General features: G+C 41.5%; 2 protein-coding genes across 7 annotated transcripts in view; one reads left to right on the top strand and one right to left on the bottom strand.

Moving 5' to 3' along the window:
• ADGRG6 (adhesion G protein-coupled receptor G6) overlaps positions 1 to 12,212 on the top strand; it is a 103,168-nt gene extending 90,956 nt beyond the window's left edge. For 3 of the 4 annotated variants that reach the window (XM_079970942.1, XM_079970940.1, XM_079970941.1), the window contains 2 exons: positions 3,123 to 3,275; positions 9,559 to 12,212. In XM_079970942.1, coding sequence (XP_079827068.1) covers positions 3,123 to 3,275; positions 9,559 to 9,737 — 332 coding nt within the window. In that variant the 3' untranslated portion in view covers positions 9,738 to 12,212. Of the gene's footprint in view, positions 1 to 3,122; positions 3,276 to 5,608; positions 5,656 to 9,558 lie in introns of all 4 variants that reach the window. The other variant, XM_079970943.1, reaches the window with a different exon arrangement.
• On the bottom strand, positions 480 to 18,958 carry LOC307213223 (uncharacterized protein). 3 transcript variants are annotated; one of them, XM_079970989.1, is made up of 5 exons: positions 18,902 to 18,958; positions 18,488 to 18,617; positions 7,983 to 8,056; positions 3,392 to 3,471; positions 480 to 1,073 (listed from the first exon to the last, which is right to left on the bottom strand). In XM_079970989.1, the coding sequence occupies exons 2-5, from the start codon at positions 18,586 to 18,588 to the stop codon at positions 987 to 989; spliced, it is 342 nt and encodes a 113-aa protein (XP_079827115.1). In that variant the 5' UTR covers positions 18,589 to 18,617; positions 18,902 to 18,958; the 3' UTR covers positions 480 to 986. The 3 variants fall into 3 exon arrangements, 1 of the variants encoding a protein (XP_079827115.1); XR_013837443.1 differs by lacking the exons at positions 480 to 1,073; positions 3,392 to 3,471; positions 18,902 to 18,958 and adding an exon at positions 6,476 to 6,686 and having other exon boundaries at positions 18,488 to 18,613; XR_013837444.1 differs by lacking the exons at positions 480 to 1,073; positions 3,392 to 3,471; positions 18,488 to 18,617; positions 18,902 to 18,958 and adding an exon at positions 6,476 to 6,686 and having other exon boundaries at positions 7,983 to 9,552.
• Between the last annotated feature and the right edge of the window lie 2,123 nt (positions 18,959 to 21,081).

Genomic DNA, 21,081 nt, shown 5'->3' with positions numbered 1-21,081 from the left:
GAGGTCTCCCATCCTGGTAATGACCAGACACAGATATACTCAACGCTAGCAAGGCATTGTGTTAACCTCACTTAGAAGCATAAGTGGAGGCAATTGACTAATTACCCAGTATACAGTGGTACCTTGGGTTAGGAACTTAATTTGTTCTGGAGGGCTGTTCTTAACCTAAAACTGTTCTTAACCTGAAGCACCACTTTAGCTAATGGGGCCTCCCACTGCTGCCGCCGCGCCATTTCTGTTCTCATCCTGAAGCAAAGTTCTTAACCCGAGGTACTATTTCTGGGTTAGCGGAGTCTGTAACCTGAAGCGTCTGTAACCTGAAGCATCTGTAACCCGAGGTACCACTGTATATGGTGGGTTTGCTTGTTTATTACCAGCCTTTCACCATAACATCCCAGGGCAGGTTACAACCATAAAACACAACACTGAAAACAGTTTAAAAAATGTATAGTCTGATTTCCCCCTCCCCCCCCCCCAGATTTTTGGTGTTTTTTTATTGTAATCTTTCTGGGTATTGTTAGAGAGTTAAAGCTGAAAGGATCAAACACTTTGCTGATGTTGTCTTCATTGTCACTGGGTTAATTCTGAGTCTATCTTTTAAGCCTGTAACAATATTCTCATTGGGTGATTGCGTGGAAAATGCAGAAATTCCTCCTTTTGTCCAGCAGTCATCCTTTTGCTATTTAATTAAGCCCAGTTCTACTAGAACTATGTCGTAAATAATTCCTGGAATGGGTTATATTTTTTTTAGGAATAAGAAAAGTTAAAATGATCCACTGTAATAGTAGTACCAGGAGGCTCTGCATGAATCTGTGCCACTTCTTCTATATGGCCTGGACTTCCAAAAAACTGACCACGTGGCTTAGAATATGCTTTTTGTGTCCTCATACAATTCAGGGAAGTCAGTGGCTATGTTCCCAAGACTGGAAATGTTTAAATACTCTGAGCCTGCCCACTGTGCCCAAAATGAGAAACATTCATGCTTTCTATCCTGCTTGAATCTTGAGGCAGATGGAGATTTTTCTCAGACTTGCTTTTGTGTAGTTAAATAGCTTCTTTTGCATGTTTGAATGCTGGCAAAACAAAGAGTGTGGCTTATGAATCAGACACACATAAAGGATCTTGGAATAGTTCTTTGTTTTTTTTACCAAAATCTCCCATATCCTTTAGTATGGGCTTGTGTAATAAGAGTTGAAAATGTAATTTGGCTACAAAGTGTCCTTATAAAGTGAATGCATATATCTGGTTGAAGTCTACAAATATTCATCATAAACAGTAAAATACGCCCAACTATTAAGTTCACTATGAGACCTTGTGTTTGCCTTTGGCTTCTTTTTCATAAAAATAAGAATAGAAGAGGCAGAAAGATGTTGTACTGAGAACAACAGCCTTTTCCCATTTAAGATTTTCCTATCAACTAAAACTTGTTGGACATTTTTCTCCCATTAAGATTATTACTGTTCACCAAGATTGATCTTTCAGCACCTTTTTGAGGCTTTGCCACATTTATTTCTTTACTTGTTCACTTACTTAGCTGCCCAATAACACACACTCACAAAAATTAAAAGAATAAAGTACTATATTAAAAATGCAATATAAAACAGTAAAGGCAGCATTTAAATTGGTTTCTCTGGCAGGTATACAATAAACCATGAATCATAAGTTTGAGAGTCTCAGATTAAAGCACAATTTTTTTTAAGGCCTGGGTAAATAACAAGGCCTTGACCTGATGCTGAAAAAGACCATAGCAATGGTGCCAGGGGAGATAGCCTGGACAGGTTGTTCCATAACTATTATTTGCTTCCTTTGATCTTTTGGCATTGCTCCCTTTCCCTCCATTATTTTTCATAAAGCTCTGATTCTATTATCCTGCAGTAGAGTAAACTTTGCCAGTGTATTATATTAGTAATGTTATGAGTTTATGGAAGTCAGGCATCCTAAGTTTATGGACCCAGTTAGTGTTAGTTTCTTTGTGCCAGACCCATGTGTATTAAGCTATGTGCTAGACACTTCTAGGGGACATGGGTGGCACTGTGGGTTAAACTACAGAGCCTAGGACTTGCCGATAAGAAGGTCGGCGGTTCGAATCCCTGTGACGGGGTGAGCTCCCGTTACTCGGTCCCAGCTCCTGCCCACCTAGCAGTTCAAAAGCACGTCAAAGTGCAAGTAGATAAATAGGTACTGCTCCTGCGGGAAGGTAAACGGTGTTTCTGTGCACTGCTCTGGTTCGCCAGAAGCGACTTAGTCATGCTGGCCACATGACCCAGAAGCTGTACGCCGGCTCCCTAGACCAATAAAGCGAGATGAGTGCCGCAAGCCCAAAGTCGGTCATGACTGGACCTAATGGTCAGGGGTCCCTTTACCTTTACTTTAGACACTTCTAATCCCCTGGAATCAGCAAGTGTGAAAGCTAATTAAGCTAGGTCAAGATTCTGTGTTGAGGTGATAGCCTGGTTGATGAGTCATTAAGACAACAAAGGATCAAAAGGGACTCGGTGTGAGACGGCAAATAGGTGAGGTCTTTCTCCCTCAACAGATAAAGCCAGAGCTTAGAGAGGTTAGAGGTAGGAGTAATGTGACCGGAGGAGTAAAACAGCAGTCAGGGCACAAAGTTGGATGTCTGCGAAGCCCTTCATCGTAGACTGAGGTTGTATATATGTTATTTACACATATACACACATAAACCAAATATCATAAAGACACCACAGTCTGTGCTGTGCCTTATTCCCAAAAGGAAACACAAACCCTGGGTAAGTGCTTGGAACCCTTGTAATCTTGCACCGCTCTGAGGTTGGGGTGATGTGCAACAGTATGTAAGTTATGCAGGGTGTTGTATTATGGTATGTTGTATTAGTGGCATTATAAAAGTGATGATAGGGTAAGTACAGGCCACTCATGCATTCAGTGTAATGTGCAAGGCTAGGTCTTGGGCATATCCTTTCACAGGTGGAAGTTCTACATCTCATCCCATGGGAGATGCATGAGTTCCTACTTTGCATGCTACAAATAAGCACACAAGGAAGAAGTGAAAGTGACTGGTGCTTTCTTTATCTGTAGGGCCTGAATTATTTTAAGTTGAAATACTCTTACAGACAGCTTACATTTTTTTCATTTCATTTCAGACTGGAGTAAAACAGCAACTAATATAATTAAGAAGAGCTCCGATAATCTGGGGAAGTCCTTATCTTCCAGTTCCATTGGTTCTAACTCAACTTACCTGACTTCTAAATCAAAATCTACATCCAATACATACCTACAAAGGAGCAGCCATTCTGGTGAGTCATGTAAAAGGAAATGTAAGTCTTTAAACTGCAGCAATTCATTCTGAGATCCTATGATCATTTGATTTAATTTGGCATGGAGCCTTAGATAAGATAGCTTATTCCATTACCTCCTCTTTCCTCTGTAGCCCCTGAAAAGCCTGGGGGGGGGGTAGGAGCCCTCTTGAACAATGTAGGATGTGGGCTGGGGCTGCAAAGGAAAGAAAAAAATTGCCTCAAATTGGGATAATTCCCACCCCAGTGGTAGCCTTTGCCAGCCCACATTGTTCATTTACTCACATGTGTCAGAAATTATAGGCATCCACCTAAATCTTTCCGAGAACTACCTGTATAAGCAGTCTATGGACCATATTTTTCAAGAACTCTGGGACCACAGATGCTGCACAGGCCTCTTTTTGCTGCACGGGCCTCTGCAAAGTCCTCTCTTTATTTATCATTTTTTATTATTATTAAATTTCTATATCTTCCTTCATCCAAGGATCACAGGCCAGTTTACAACATAAAAAAACACAACACGGTAACAGACAAAAGAAATTACCCCTCCTACAGTTTAATGGGCCATAGATTTTTTTAATTAGCCAAAGGCTTATAAGAAGGGGAATGTTTTTGCTTGCTGCCTAAAGATGTGTAACGAAGGCACCAGGTGAGCCTCCCTGGGAGCCACAAGCAGGGAGCCATTGTAGAAAAGGCCCGTTCTCCTGGAACAATTTGATTTCATGCTCCCTATACAAAAAGTTTGTTTAAAAAAATCACAATGTGCCAGTATGTCAAGGCATTCCACACAAAGGTCTTTCCACCTGTTTTCGCATCAGGGTAGTGGCATAAAGGTAGTCTGGCCTTTGTATATGCATCGGCTCTGACTCCCGTAACAAGCACCTTCCTGGCAAGTTGAATAGCATGAATAGTAAGCTGCATAGAAGTTAGAAAGACTAGATAGTATTTACCGAGTACTTGGATACAACTATGTTAAATATTCTAGGTATTATTTGTAAGATAGAATATTGCAATATAGTTTTTTTGCAGCTAAATTCTGCCTAAAGCAGAAAATTAAGTGCCAGGGCTGGGAGTGACATCTCGCTGAAGAGGAATTGATTTCTGAAAGTGATGTGGGAAACCTACGAGTATCCTCTTGCCTTTCATTAAATTTTAGCTGGTGTTCTTCACACCATTGTAACTAAAGCACCTCTGATGCAGTCTAGCCTCAATTGTGCAAAGATGAGACCACCCAGGCCTTTTTGGTACTAATTATGTTATTTACCTTTAAGGTTTCCAAGAACTGAGGCTTAACTAAAACATAACAAAACAAGATGTGATGTCAATGGCTTCTTCAGTGGAGCATTACTAATTGCTCCTTTTACTTTCTTGCTTATCACTTTGTGTTTAATATATGAGATGTTATTTCGTTACAGAGCTCATTAGAGCTTTCTCTGCCAGAGTGCAAAAGCCACAATCATTGCCATATTACCACATAGTGGTGGTTTGTTTAAAACCATGTTTATCATTTAAGAATCACTATATCTGTCTTATCTATGGATTATCACGAATCCAAAGCTCCTAGGCACAATATACTAAATCATGTGTTAGATGTGTTCTTTGACTAGGCAGTAGGCCAGAGTGTCTAACCTTTGGCCTTCCTCATGTTGCTGGACTCCCAACTCCCATCATTCCTGACCATTAACCATGTTGACTGTGACTGATGGGAGTTGGAGCTACACAAGTTAGTCACTCTGTGGGCAACGCAGTGGCGCTGTGGTCTAAACCACAGAGCCTAGGGCTTGCCGATCAGAAGGTTGGTGGTTCGAATCCCCATGATGGGGTGAGCTCCTGTTGCTCAGTCCCTGCTCCTGCCAACCTAGCAGTCCGAAAGCACGTCAAGTGCAAGTAGATAAATAGGTACCGCTCCGGCGGGAAGGTAAACGGCGTTTCCATGCACTGCTCTGGTTCGCCAGAAGCAGCTTAGTCATTCTGGCCACATGGCATAGAAGCTGTCTGCAGACAAATGCCGGCTCCCTCGGCCAGTAAAGTGAGATGAGCGCTGCAACCCCAGAGTCATCCGCGACTGGACTTAACGGTCAGGGGTCCCATTAATGCTTAATGTCTTATGTTTCATTTTATGTGCTGCTTTTGTAATTTGCTGTTTGTTCTTATATTTATTCATCCCATCTGAACCTAGTTATTACCTCTTTGTGCAGCAGTCCAGTTTAGCGCTTTAAGCTCATCTTTGATTTCTAATGAATGTTATAGTAGATGTATATTTCCACAGCAGTTATTTATACTGGTTATTGTTCCCTGGAATTGACTCCGAAACTCATATGTTTATGGTATAGATAATGTCTTCTAAGAACATTTCTCCATCAGAGGTGGAATATTCAAGGTACAGTGTGCATCACTTTGGCTGAATGCATGATTTTCAAAAGCTGGTGTGAGGACACTTGCATGAAGTTCCAACTCATGGCACAAAAGACTTGCTAATCATACATACTGCTTCATTTTAAATTATGCAACTTCTTCTGTCATTAATTCTGATTGCCAGTGATTCAAGACACAAGAACGCTTCACATACTGGTTAGCTATCAAATGTAAATCTGCTTGTAAATGTAAATATACTTACCAGGTGGCTGAAATCAGGTTCAATACTATTTTATATTCCATATATTTTCTTTAAGCAACAACACAGCTGATGACTTATATTTGTGCCATAGATGGTACGTCACACTACACAGATTCTTTTCTCAGAAAGTTCTGCTACAGGTTTTTTAAAACTCAAAATACAAATTTTAGTAGGTTATGGAAGCCAAGAGAAAAAGGTACTATTAAACACATATATGTAATTGAAAAAGAAATTACTCTATTGTATTATCTAGTACTGAGTTTTTTCTATCCATTTTCAAGTTTTCAGTTAACTGAAGCAATTTTTGATTATAATTGGTTAAATTGTTGTGTTTAAGTAGGTTCAACAGGTATTGATTAGGTATTGATACATAATAATAAAATGATTTTAAAAGTTCCGTATGGATCATGTGGCCATTTAGTTAAATATTAAGAGATGCTCCAGTTACAAACAGTTTCTTTCTTAAACGTCCCATTTTCTCTGTTAAAGGTCATGACCAGTTTTACATTTTTTGTTGATTTTTTAAAAAAATGCTCACATAGTTATATATCATACTTGTATGTTTAATAAACAAATATATTTAACAAACACAAATAATGTGAAATGAAATGTCATCCTCAAGCCTTTTCAAAAGCAATAGAGAGAAATCCAGATCAAATCATAAGCTAGGAGACCTAGCACTATTTGAATGTTTGCAGAGGGGAAAGGTTTGTCTGCTATGCATCACTGAACATACTTGCCTGCTTTTTTAAAAAAATTCACTCTGATATGCTGTGGCATGCTTGTTCTTCTTTCTATGAGATTAAAAAAAATCTTTGCAACCTATTTTTCTTCACTTCCAGATCAAAGTAATTCCTGTCTTAAACTCCCTTCATTATAATTTGGGATCATTATATACATTCTTTTGAGAACTGCTTTTACCTTTTGTTTTATATCTAGTGACTGGTTTGCCTCATCTAGAGTATTGCTTGTCATAGCAAGCAGAACTGAAAGTGTTTTCTTGTCAATATAAAGTATGATAACCTTTTTTCATGAAGAAATTATTTCAAAAGCTGTTAATAGTAAAAAAAAAATAGCAACTGTTTCAAAAGCCTTATTCTAGGTCATATAAAGTAATTACAGTTTGGTCTTATTTGCTAATTGTTCATAAATATAATATGCTCCAAACTATGGAAATGATTGCTCATTACTTGAGCTCCACCTAATGGTCAAAGTCAGCCCAGCAAAGCTTTACCAGCATAATTTTTAGCCTGCTGTTAATGTCTGAATCATACAAATATTGTTCTAGAGTGTGTACAAGCTTCAGTGGTTGGAAGTGATTTTATTCAGTACAAACTCAGGGTGATACTGATTATGATGGAATAACAAGATTAACAACCAATTATTTATTTATTTAAAATGTTTGTTTAGTTTATTTGCAGCATTTATATACTGCTTGGTTGTATTAAAACCTCAAAGCAGTTTGCCTGTTAAAGCCATAGAAAGGGAGACACTGTGCTGCCTAAAATAGCATCCAATATTCACACAATATCATTTATCATGATTGTCATGACTTAGGATGGATAAAGCAGTCTGTTCCTGGTCTGAATCAGTTCTGCCCCTGTTCACCCATAATTTTATTCTGTCACTTTAATCTTCAGTTTAAATGAAATAGATGTAAACATGTGCATTTAAATTCCCACAAACATGTTAAAAGCATTTTGATGCATTTTCTAATTGATGACTGTGTCAGAACATTCAGGAAGCACAGAAGCCAGTGAAAAAACTAAATTCTGATCCACTCTTTATTCTGGATGGGGCAGGATCAGTTTGATTCCTGTTAGAATCCGCAAGTACTGAACAAATTCCATAAGAATCCCTAGTCATGATGTTATGACATAGGCACCTCTTTTTTAGACGTTGGTGTCTCTGAGTCTTGATGTGTGCTTTTCACTGACACCTATTAATGCATAGATTACAATAACACACATCATCACAATGTAACAACACAAGATTTATGATGCTGCAAATTTCAGCAGTGAACTTTCACACTCGGCTACAATTTTCAGTGGCAGATGCAAATCTACCTTAGCATGTAGTCTCATCCTCACCTGTAAACCTGCAGGCAGTACATGTCCACAGAGCAGCTGAAAGTCTGGAATTCATTTCAGTGGAGATGCGCAGTCTGCATTCACAAAGGAACAGAAAACAAGGATTATCCCTCCGTTCCAATTTAAATTAACAATAAGGCCCTTATACCAGACTGGGGAACCTGTGACCCACCTGCAGTTGCTGGACTACAGCACCACTGATCCCTAATTAGCTTGGTGACCAGAGCTCATGGGAGTTGGAGCCCAGTAAAGTCTGAATGTCTACCATTCCCCATCCATTAGAGTACAATCTAGAGAAAGTTAGGTTGGACTAAAAGTAATAGCATTTTCCTCTTTCTGAACTGTCTTTGTGTTGCCAAATCTAATTATGTGGCATCACTGCATTAACAATGTGAGCCCCAGCTGGCTGGGATCACAATTCCAGGAACAAGAAGAGGGGGGAATTGGGCTGAAGTAGCAGCTGAGAGGGTAGCTGGCACTACCCAATCACTTCTGTAGTAAGCTACACTTGGAATTGCAATTGACTTGCCACACTCCCAGGAATGTCGCACTTCTTGTATGTGAACTTCTCACTGTTCTGTCCACACCAGTGAGCATGACATGGCTGCTGTGGGTGGAGAAACAGGAGGGGCAGATTACCTCAGGTGCCATTTGAAGTTCAGTACACATTCACTACAGCCTTTGCAGTAGGTACCTTTTTAGCTCATATTTTGCTAATCTAGTTTTAAATGTTTTCTTGGGTATAATTTTGAAAACATTACTTCAAGAGTGTTAAAATACTTAAAACAACAACAAAACCTTCCAGTCACCACCACAATTAGTATGCATGATAGTGTTATAGCAAACAGAGTGATAAAATGCCACACACTGCAAAGGTTATAGTAAATACGAGTTGAATTGTGATAGGTTCATCTACAGTATCTGATACTGATCGCTGTGCATGTCAAAACCCTACACCGGAAAAAAGAGTAGCACCAAGTGCATCTGCTCCTATGGAGATGGAGTTACTTTGCAGTTTGAAAAATGCTGAGGTTTTCTGAGGTCTGAGAAAAGACAAAAGAATCGCAGGATGATAGTGACTGGGTGGCTGCTTTGTGTAGATGCTCTGTAAAAAGTGAGTGATTGAAGCATGGTAATTCCACACTAAATGTCTAGCGTGGAAGCACCCAGAAGTGAATGCTGGTGAGCACGTGTAAAAAAGAAGGAAAAGCATATTGGTCCCTGAATTCTCCCCTTACTCTCATTTTTGTACCATAAATGTTCACTGGAGGATATTTAGTGCAACACTCATATTAAAGCTGAGATCATGTATAAATCAGCACAGAAATAATAAGGAGCTAGGTCCAACTGAAAATTCAAGCTAGTTTTCTAGCTGTGGAAAATGAACAACAGAAGTGAATTCATACTACAATATAAACTACACAAAGGCATATTATTCACAACATTTCTTAAGAAATAAAAATATAGAAGTTAAATGTATCTATGACTGTTCATACTAAGGGATTGCCTGTGGGTGGATAACTATGCAGTTAGAAAATAACATTACTGACTAATGGATTCTCTCCCTTTTTGTTAGACAATGTTTTTCTTGACAAGCATTCACCAAAATATGTCCAAGTGGACACAGAGCAGACATCAATCATCCCGGTTCATCAGGTTATTGACAAAGTGAAGGGATACTACAGTACTCACTCAGACAACTTCTACAAAAACATCATCATGTCAGACTCCTTGAGCCACAGCACAAAGTTCTGAATTTCTGGAACAACAAAATTCAACAAAAAGCATGAAGCTTAAGAATGAATAAGGACTTGATTACAGAACGAGGAAAAAATACCAAAGTCTTTAACCAGTTATTGTTTGTCTACCAACTTCAGCGGAAAAAACAGTTGTCCTTGTTTAGGAAATACATCATCTGAATAATGTCTTCATTTACACAATAGTCACACTGACACTTCTGCATCAGGACATTTGTCAAACTTCTGTCTTTCCCCAGTGGTGTATTAGTTATATGTTACTCCATCTGTATCTTTGCAAAAATTAAGACCACCCTAAAACCCCCAAATTCGTGACTTTTAAAATTTGCTTTTATTTAAACGGAATATAGATATATATTTTTAATTCCTTCTCGGGTGTTCAGTGCATCGTGTTCTAGAGATCTTTTCCCTACGAGAAAGCCTATTATTGGTGAATTAATGAATGCTTGTGCCTAAAGGCACAAGGCCAAACTATTCAGATAAGATACCCTGAATCTTGCTTGCAAAGTCTGGGCCATATTTATAGCTTTGTGAATGGCAAAAGTGGGGAAGTGCTTCTTTGCCTTTAGCGGTGCTTAATGAAGAATTTTGCTAACTTGAAAGTTTGCATAGTCCTGGACCAAAAGGAATTTGGTCCAACAATAGATGACCTTTCCTAATCTATTATCAAATGAGAAGGTTTGCATACCATGCAGAACACTAAATGTAAATTTTTACTGTTACTACAGTGGATGAAAATGTAACATTTTCACATAGTTTGCCTTAATCTACGAGCTCCTTATATACATGAGAACTCCTGGTTGGAAAATGAATGGACACTTTCCCAAATGATTCCAACATTAAGAGAACCTCAGCCCTATCCCATCGCCTACTGAAGTAATAGAGCTGTAGAGATAGGGCAACTCTCTGTGCACAGCAGAGTATTGGAACATACGGTTGTTAATCTGTTCACATTTACACATTTTACTCATATTCACATGGAATGTAAAAGATGGATTGCACATGAGCATACTTTGTGTGCACCAAGGTGTATCAATCCACCAACACAGTTGAGGTGATCTCATTCATGTTTTTTATTTCATTGTTTCCTTCTACCAAAGCACTCAAACCATCCTCCTGATCATCACTACCATTCACATTTTTACTTCCCCACGTTTTTATAAAGTGCTTTGAAATACAACTCATGGCTGTAACAATCATGCTTAGATCCACTGGAATCAGTATGCTTAATTCTTGGAAATTATCTAGTAATATTCACTGTAAATATATACATTTCAGTTATCATTTCGATAAAATTTGGGGTTAAAAAAAGGAACTAGCCAAATGCAACAAAAATTAGAGGAAAACCCCCCAAACCCCAATGTTATCACTGTTCAGCACCAGTCCAGTTTGACTCGCTTCAGGTAAGTTTGTATAGGATCGCAGTTCCTCCAAGTGGCCAATCATAGATTTCCCCTCATATTATATGCTGCTATTATTCCTAGGTATGGAGTACAACAGCAATTTGAGTGCTTACCTTTAATATCATTTCAAATATTGTATAGTTAATTACAACACTTTTCTACTGCATCACATATATTTAAGAATAAGAATTTTGTTACAAGGAAGTCACTTGAATTGGAAACTGTTTAGGTCCTATTTAGAATTAAACAGCTAAGACAAGTGTTTCACCTCAAAATGTGAACGAAATAATTCCTGATGACAATAATCTAATGGGGTTGAATGGCTTCTCCATGGAGAAGAAAAATTTGTATCTGAGCATTGGCCAAATTTGTATATGATTATCTCCCTTTCTTAATGGCTTCCAGAAAGTAGCTTTAGTCTGAGATTTCTTTTAGAAAAAAAATTTTAAGGGAAAAATAAGAGAATAGAAATGCTTGTGAATTAAAATTAATAAATACCCTAGTTCAATAAGATGAAACAGTAGAATTTTCCTGAGTCCTAGGTATTGTCTGACCAACAGATTAATGTATGGTTTTGCCTATATTTTCACTAAATTAAGCATATCCTTTGCTTTTACTACCATGTAGTAATCTTAAACTGTCTTATTTCACTTATACATTTTCAAATACTGTTTATTTTTCCATTGTAAATCTTTGTTTATCTTGTTGACAAAGCACCACCTCTCTTGTATATAATTATTTATTTTTGAGGTTTTAAAATATGTCAGCATAGTGTTAGCTGCATACTGGCTTTGTCTGTGATTATATGCAACTGTTAAATGCATCTTTCCACAAGAGAGGGAGGGAAAAATATCATCTGAAATATGCATATATATGTATTATATTTTCTACATGAAAAGTATATTGTGTATGATATTGCTAGCAGTTTGAGGGAAGCAGTGGTGTAACTTCAAATACTAGTCATTAAGCACCAGTGAGGTGGATTTAAAGTCTGGCCAAAAGCAGAAATACTTTTTAAAGCGTTCCATTTGTTAGTACTCCAAATAATTAAAAAAATTTTAAAGCTGTGAGTGGCTTTGTTTCTTTGCAACTGAGCAGAGAAATTGTTCCATAAAACTCTGGGGAATAACCTATTTTACCGTATTTTTCGCACCATAGGGCGCACACCTAGTTTTGGGAGGCGGAAAACAAGAAAAAATTATTCTGAACCCCAGAAGCCAGAACAGCAAGAGGGATCTGGCTTCTGGGATACCGTGTGGCTGTTCTGGCTTCTGGGGTAACCGCGCCAAGCCTCTTCAGGGCAGCGGGATGAAGGCTCCCCCTGCACGAAGAGGCTGCGCAGGGCTAAAGCAGAAGCCAGGACAGACGCGTCGCTGAAGGAGCACTGCGCCTTCTCTCTCTCTGCCCAGCGCCCCTCCTTCACAGGAGAGGTGCTGCGCAGAGAGGGAGAAGGGGCATCGCCCTTCAGCGAACCTGGAGAAGGAACAGAAGGAGACCCTTCTGCCGCCCCAAGCCTCCCACCGGGCGTGCAAGGCTTGCAGACACTCGCCCAAGTACGGGGAGCCCTCCGGAGGGCTCCCTGTGCTTTGGGCAACAGGCTGCCGCCCCAAGCCTCACGCGCCTGGCGGGACCTCCTGACGGGCGCGCAAGGCTTGCAGACACTTGCCCGAAGTACGGGGAGCCCTCCGGAGGGCTCCCTGTGCTTTGGGCAACAGGCTGCCGCCCCAAGCCTCGCACGCCTGGCGGGACCTACCGCCGGGCGCGCGAGGCTTGCAGACACTCGCCCAAGTACGCCCCAAGCCTCACGCGCCCGGCGGGAGCTCCTCCCTCCGGAGGGCTCCCTGTGCTTCGGGCAACAGGCTGCCGCCCCAAGCCTTGTGCGCTCGGCGGGACCTCCCGCCAGGCGCGCAAGGCTTGTGGACACTCGCTGGGACTGCAGGCTGCTGCCCGCAAGTCTCGTGAGCTCGCGGGAACTCCCGACGGGCTTGCAAGGCTTGCGGATAGCTTCCTGAAGCCTGGAGAGCGAGAGGGGTCGGTGCGCACTGATGCCTCTCGCTCTCCAGGCTTCAGCGAAAGCCTGCATTCGCACCATAGGACGCACACACATTTCCCCTTCATTTTTGGAGGGGAAAAAGTGCGTCCTATGGAGCAAAAAATACGGTACCTATTAATCTTGAGTAATGGACGTTTATTTCTTTATTAGCATTTGTGTAACAGTGAGATGGAGAAAAGCACAATGCATAATGACATAAGATCTATGAAACACAATAATTTGTTACATTTTCCAGCTCTGATTTTTAAAAAACGAAATACTCTGAGCATGCACAGTTTCATTAGCATTGAGATTTGAAGATGGAACTACAGATTTTCCCCTGCAAGCTGTGGGATTCTGACATCACTGCAGTGGTAGATCTTAGTAATGAAAGTATTACTGATACTGAACTATGTTTCATTAGAGTATATACCTTTCAGAATGGGCTCATACCATCTGTACATTAGATAAAAGCAGGACACAGATTGCCCCACTATGAGTGAGACATGTTTGGGTAAATGAATTTCATTTTTCTCCCCAGACTCATACATCCAGTCATTTCATTTGTATGCTGCCTTTCCATAGTTAAATCCATGCTCAAGGCAGCTTACAACATGTGGGAAAATAATTAATTACAAATATAACAAAAAGAGTCATAAGCTGCAAATAAAACGCATCAAAAAGTACACAACCAAATTGAACAATTTCCACATCGTATCTTAATAAGTTCAAAAAATGAAGATACCAAAAAAAAAAAAAATCTATAGGAATATGTTGATTATTGCATTCTACCTCACTGCAAAAAAGATAAGAACAGAGAGTGATGAATGGATGTCAGATCCAAGAAGGAATTCATGTATTGCACAATGGGCAAAATTGAGATGTGGGAAAGGTACATGGATATAGGAAGTGATGAAACGATGAAGCAAAAAGGCAATGATAATTGGATTTGGGAAAGAGCTTCCTATAGGTCAGTATAGGATTCCCAAGTCATCTGAAACTCCAAGAACAGAGCCTTGGAGCTACAGGGTTTGAGACTATTTGAAACAAAGTGGCAGAGGCACACTTGGGGAATTTTGACCTTTTGGCGATCCCTCCCTTTGAAAGGAACTGAAATGGATGAAGAAGAAAAGAAGGGCATGTCCTCAGTGGTAAGGAAGACAAGTAGGACAATGATCACTTGCTCTACTCTATACCTAGTTGGCTAGAATGGGGATGCACATTGGGATAAGTGTTCAAGTGGGAATCCATTGTGCAAATGGACAACATATTCAAGTGGACACCCTAGTACAATGTTATGCACACATGCTGAATTATTTCTGATATCCATAGGCATATCCCCATCATGTTCAAGTTCAATTAGTACATATGGACTCAAACAAAAATATTGGTGGGCATGGAATTGCCAGTGCAGTGTGGGAATGCAGAAATCATTCTGGTTCATACCAGAGTCTGAAGAGCAACCAGGGAATGGTCATAACCTTAACTCCTATTTTGAGCCTTTCAGGTGCCCCTGGATGGCCACTATTGGAGCCCAGGTGAGCCCAACCACTGGAAGCCCATTCAAGGACTTAGGGTAGCACAGTGGGGGGCAATGCATCCAAATTGGCTTTGGGGAGGGTCGGAAGAAGTCCTGGAGCAGCACGCTGGGGAAGGAGAAGACAGACAGTTCCATCAGGCAAGCAGAAATGCTCACAGAACAATCTGCTTAGCACTGTGTTGAATTCCTCTCCAGGTGCTGGAATAGGTGGGACTTTGATGCATCTAGGCAATTCTTACATTGCTATTGGTTCTTACGAAACAATAATATGGATACACCTCCACTTCGGCCATGACTTGTCTGAAGAGCCCTTCATAATAAATTATGTTTTCTTTCTTCAAAAAGTCTTAAGTGTTTATTTCTTCCCAAATGGAACTAACATTTGGGGGGGTAGGGTGTTGCCTATTCAGGAAATGTTATTGGTATTTAGAAATTTATTCCTTCCTACTCCTGGTTCAGAATCACAGTGTGATTAACAATTTTTAACCATTCCTGCATTCCAATACAGTGGTGCCCCGCAAGACGAACGTCTCACAAGACGGAAAACCCGCTAGACGAAAGGGTTTTCCGTTTTGGAGGCGCTTCGCAAAACAAATTTCCCTATGGGCTTGCTTCGCAAGACGAAAATGTCTTGCGAGTTCCTGCGGGGTTTTTTCCCTCCCCCCCCCCTTTTCCTAAGCCCTAAGCCGCTTATCAGCTGATCCGCTAAAAGCCGCTAAACCGCTAATAGCGCTAATCTGCTAAGATGTCAATGGGCTTGCTTCGCAAGACGAAAAAACCGCTATACGAAGAGCCTCACGGAACGGATTAATTTCGTCTTGCGAGGCACCACTGTAGGTCCTAACATGTTCCTTTCAGGGTGGAGTGAAGGAATTGAATTGAAGCCCAGTTGGCTGTCTTGCCTGAAACTATCCATCAGAGGGCAGCACAGCACTGTTGTTTGTAAAGCATCAAAACATTTGTCAAGATTTGTTTATTTTCTTTATGTAACTGTAAGTTACATTGTTAGGAAGATTCACATACAAACTGTAAATTCGCTTATTAAATAAATGTCCACCACAACATACAGCAAATTTTAACTCTATGCATATTTGGGGATTTGTACCTACTTGTGTGAGTTTGGATATTTGAGGGTACCAGTAGAACACTTTAAATTACTTTCATGGGTACAGGTGTTAAGATAAAAATGGAAACTCCATGGGGGTTTTACTCAAGGGGTAAGCCCAGCTTCGCAGCTGACGTGACAGATAAGTATACCAGCAACTGAATACATGCTCAGCTGTTGGATCGCATCTCTCTCCACCCCCTAATGAAGGCTTTGTTATTTTTAAAAGTGCTGCATGAGTGCACATATCCATCACCTTAGTTGTTTATTTAGAGGGAACTCTATTTAGAATGCAAAACTGCTGAAGGGATGGAGAGGGAGATTTATTGGTGACATCACGGGGACCAACCAATCAGCAGCACTGTGCATAGCTATTAGGGCTGGGCAATATAACAATATGTCGTCCAAAACCAGTTTGAAGTTTACATCGTGATAATTGTTTCATATTTGAGCTGGCAATATACTGTGAATCACAATGTGTATAAGGGCTAGGCGATATCTGGTTTTCAACATTGCGATAACTCACCATGCTCACTCATTTCATGCCATATAGAACATACACCATTGAGATGATCATCGTGTCTTCATTCCTTCTACAACAGAGCCACTTCATTATCTTCCTAGTCTCCATCACATGCCAAAGCCCAAGCTAAAAACTAAAATGTGGCAATCTGGGAGAATCCAAAGAGGTAAAATGCTGGACTGGAATTATTCCCTCCTGGGCAAGAAACTAGAAACTGAGTTTATTAGGAACTTGATGGAAACATAGAAGAAAAGGGTATAAACACCTCTTAGCGTTGCTGAGAGATGTGGCTGCTGAAATTTAGACCAGCTGAGAAAGCAATTCTGGGATATTACAAAAATGTGCCCAAAATTCTCATGTTGAAAATGCAAGTATTGATACTGAATTTTTACTTCCAATTTGAAAATTTGATCAACTTTGTGTTAAGATGTCATTTGATATGATGGAGTTGAGGGCATTCTCCATGGCTGGCTGGTTGTGAAAGGGCAGGCTCAAAGGTGAGCAAAAGGAGGGGGAGATGTGAGTTAATCTGGCTCCCGAGTGGAATTGTTAAGGAGCTGTGTGCATGTTAAGATCTTTAAATGCATATCACAAATGTGTAATTCAGTGTGACTGGAGGTGGGTGTTGATTTTTCTATTTTATCCTGTTTTGATTGATTCGTTGTTCATTCATCTCATCTTTCTATGCTATTCTCTTTCGGCCCCAAAGTGCTATATAAATTTTAACGACATGTTTGGGCTTTGTAATAGAGATGCCCCAGTCCATTTTTTCCTTAGTAGCACCTAACCTTTCAGAGTGTGAAAAGTCTTGCTCCCTTTTCTAGTCTGTGCTTTTGCTTCCCTGACTCTCTTACCCCCTTAGGCAGCATTTTTTATGACTCCTGCTGCTGCTTCCTTCTTGAAATACATGTGGGGTCTACCTATTTATTTATTTATTATCAATCAGATTTGTAGACCACCCTTCATCCAAAGATCATGGGACAATTTACAACATAAGAAGACTTTTGGGGAATGTGAAAGAGAAAGAAGTCCTCAAGGCTGATTTCCCTAAAGTGTAAAGACACGTATTTCCATAAAATAATAACGAAAATACACACACACACACACACACACACACCCAATAAAATCAGAGTTGACACAATGAAGGATATGACATTACAATATACTCTAAGGTTTGGCTTTATCAGTAGGTGCGAATGAAGTCTAAGCAAAAGAAAATATTCACAGCATTCTTAAAAATCCTGAAAGACGGAACTTCACTAAATGCTTTCAAAACATAAGAAAACCTGATAGCAGTTCCTGCTCATTTTTAGAACATTGGTCTGACCCAGCACAGCTGTTCCTAAGGACTATCTAATGGCCAGCCAGGTGTCCCAGAAAAGCCCACAGGACAAGAGTGCAAATGTTGTAACCCAAAAACTGGTATGCAGAGGCGTGTTGCCTCTTATCTTCTTATAAACATCATGATTAATAGCCAGTGACAGCTTTATCCTCCATTTAAAATTTGCATTGAAAATGAAAGTCTATGCCTGGTGCCAAATATTTAAAAAACCACAGAGATGTATTTTCTTGTTTGGCTGATTCTTTAAAGGCTGAATTAATCATTACTTTCACGATCAGATTTTTAGTTAAGCTCTATCAGACTACAGGAGGCCCAACATCTGGACCACATCTTCATGGGCACAAACAAAAGCCAAGGCTTCATCTATTCTACATTCAGACAGTTGTCTGTGTCACCATAGAGCCGTTGCACTCAGATTACACTGTCTCCACTGCGTTTGATAGAGAGGCTGCTGGGGCTGACATCATCCCACAGCACACAGATAGATCTTTGCTCAGAATACGCCATCAAAACATGGCAGTTTCTCAATCTGCCAGGTTAAAAGAAAACCTGCCTGCCAGAATTCAAGGAGCACATCAGTATGCTTGTGAGAGAAAGAGCACTGGCAAAAGAGACAGGAATGAGAATGTGGCAGGTGCTTCCCATGTAGACAACTCTCTTGGAAACCGGCCATTTTGAATGAAGGGATAATAATAAAACTTGAGCATTGCATCCAGTCTGAAAGTGAGCTCCAATTTTCAAAGCGACAGTGCCTTCCTTTACGCATACAAGACATACCTAAACATATAATGCAAAGCATTTACCTCAAAGATGTTAGGCTTGCCCTCTTTCCTCTGAAGCTGTAGTCTGGATAGTCTGAACTAACATGTGGGAAGGCTTGGCAGACTCTTTTCTTCTTCTTCATTCACATCTGGAGTTGGAAAGGGATTTTCCCTGAAGTAAAAAGAAAAAAGGGAAAAAAGGCATGAGGTAATTTGTTCAGAGTCTTTGGTTATGTTTTTTCTTTCTTTCGGGGTTTTGTTTTTGTAAATCTAGTAAAGCCAGCAAGCATTCAGCAAGCATAGTTACAGTCCTGGCTGCCATTGGAAATATTCCCTCTCTCAGACCAAGGATTTTTGTCTTTAATGTGTGGAAGAGAACTCCAGTAGCATTCAGTTCTGTCACATGCACTAGTGGCGCAGAGCCACCTTACCGACACCAGTATTGCTGCAGCTTACCTAGGCAGGGATTGCAGTGTGGTGCTGAGTCGGGGCTGTGCAGACACACTGGCAGAGCTAACCCAGTCTGCATAGCCTGGCCCTCACCTCCACCTTGTCCACCCAGGTAATTGCTGGTAATCATGGGAGTGGCTCTGAAGCGGCTTGAACCAAACTTCTATCTAGCTTGCCTCACTTCTGCAAGCAGCAAGAAGTTCCAGGTGGAGCAACACCAGCATTATTTCCCACCAACTGAGAAAGCAATAGGGACTTCCATGATGCCTTTGTAATATTTGCTTTAATTACAAAGATTAGAAGAGCACAGTAGAGGCAAACCTGCCTATTCTACACACACACACCTGTCCAAGAGGTCACACCAGTTTAGCTGACCTCCAGTTAAATTTTCCACTCCTCTCCAAATTCAGTACAAAAGCTGGCTGTTTCTCACAAAATATATCCATTTGCTGAAGATTGCCCCAGGTCTGCAGGTAAACTGACTGTTCAGAAAAGCATTTGCAGTCACTGATAAGCATGAAGTAATTTTGGCAAGTTCCTGACTCCCACAAGGCAGCCTATTAGGAAAAGACCATAGTAATAGAGGCAAATTCAAAGTAATCAAGGCAGCCCAGACTCAAAATACTATGTTGTTCCTCACAGCCACCCCAAACAGAGGTTGATTCACATTTACAGATGGGAACACACACCCTGCTGCACTTTAACTTCTGGTAGTATTTTGCTGTGTTAGAACTTCATCCCATACAGGGAAATAATAAGGCAATTGATAACTCAAGTTGATATGAAACTCAGCATAAGACTCTTAATCTCAGGACTGTGAGTTTGAGCCCAAGGTTGGGCAAAAGATTCCTTCATTGCGGGGAGTTGGACTATGATGCTAAGCAGTGGCGTAGCGTGGGGGGTGCCAGGGGTGCCGGCCGCACCGGGCGCAACATCTGGGGGGGCGCGAGTCCAGAGGGAAGGGACAAGTTCCTTCCTCCGCCGGGCTCCCCGCCGCCACCGCCAGCCTTGCGCCCTAGCACGCACGCGCCCCCCGCCGCTGCCGCTGCCGCTGCCGCTGCGCTCCACTCACTGCTCGCAGGAGGAGCAGCCGCTGCAGCAGTGCCGACGCCGCCACCAACGCCCGGCCGGGCACGGGCAGCCTCCGCACCCCGACGCCGACGCCATCCCCTCGGCCCAGCCACAGGCGGCGGCTGCTTCTGCCGACTGGGAGGGAGGAGAGCTCCGAGGGGCCTCGCCGCGCCCTGCTCTCCCCAAAACCCTCCGAGAGGAAGCCGGCGGGCGGGCAAAGGTCTCCCGGCGGAAGGGGGCGCCGCTGGCTCTGGCTCTCAGCGCAAGTCTCAGCCGCGGGGGGGGGTCGGGCGAGGACGGAGCGCGACTGGAAGCTAGGCCTAGCAGGAAGTGATATAAAGAACAATGATAGTAAATTCTTTCAATATGCAACAACGGCCGCAAGGGTCCTATTGGCCCAAAATTGGAAACAACAGAACATACCGACGCTTGAGGAATGGAGAGCAAAACTACTAGAATACGCGGAGATGGACAGATTGACGGGGAAAATTAGATATTTAAAAGACCAAAGGTTCATTGAGGACTGGGGGAAATTTGTGGAATATCTGGAAAATATAAGTGAAGGTCAGATAACGCTAGTTGTGTTTAAAAAAGCTCTGTGAAAAGGTTGGAATATTGTCTAAAGAGAAAAAGAAGGAAAGAGAAAATAATGTCAATATAAGCTAGGATTTGTGTGAATTTGTTAAATTAGCGTATGGATGATTTCAGGGGAAGCTGAAGGAAGTCTTATAGAAAGAAATCTGTGATAACAAGGCCTAAATTGTTTTACTTTCTTGTTTGTTATGATTTAAAAAACAATAAAAATTATGCAGGGGAAAAAAAAGGAAGCCCCCGGACCAGGCCGGGGGGAGGAGAGGCGCTCGCCAAGCCCGGATCTGGAGCGCCTCGGAGCGCGGGCTCCACCTACAGCCCAAGGAGAGGAGGGGGTGGGGAGACGCCCGAGGGGAGGGGGCTTCGGCTGCCTCGGCCCGCGGGGGTCCGCAAATAATAAATTTAATAAATTCCTGCTGAGCCTTAAGGGGGGGTCCTTGGCTCCTTCGCTCGCCCCCAGCCCCAGTGGCGTAGCGTGGGGGGTGCAGGGGGGCGGCCGCAACATCTGGGGGGGCGCTCACACT

Source organism: Podarcis cretensis (assembly GCF_951804945.1).
Source record: "Podarcis cretensis genome assembly, chromosome: 3".
NCBI classification, from domain to species: domain Eukaryota; kingdom Metazoa; phylum Chordata; class Lepidosauria; order Squamata; family Lacertidae; genus Podarcis; species Podarcis cretensis.
Note: the sequence above shows the minus strand (reverse complement) of the source record. Positions and strands in the feature narration are given on the sequence as shown.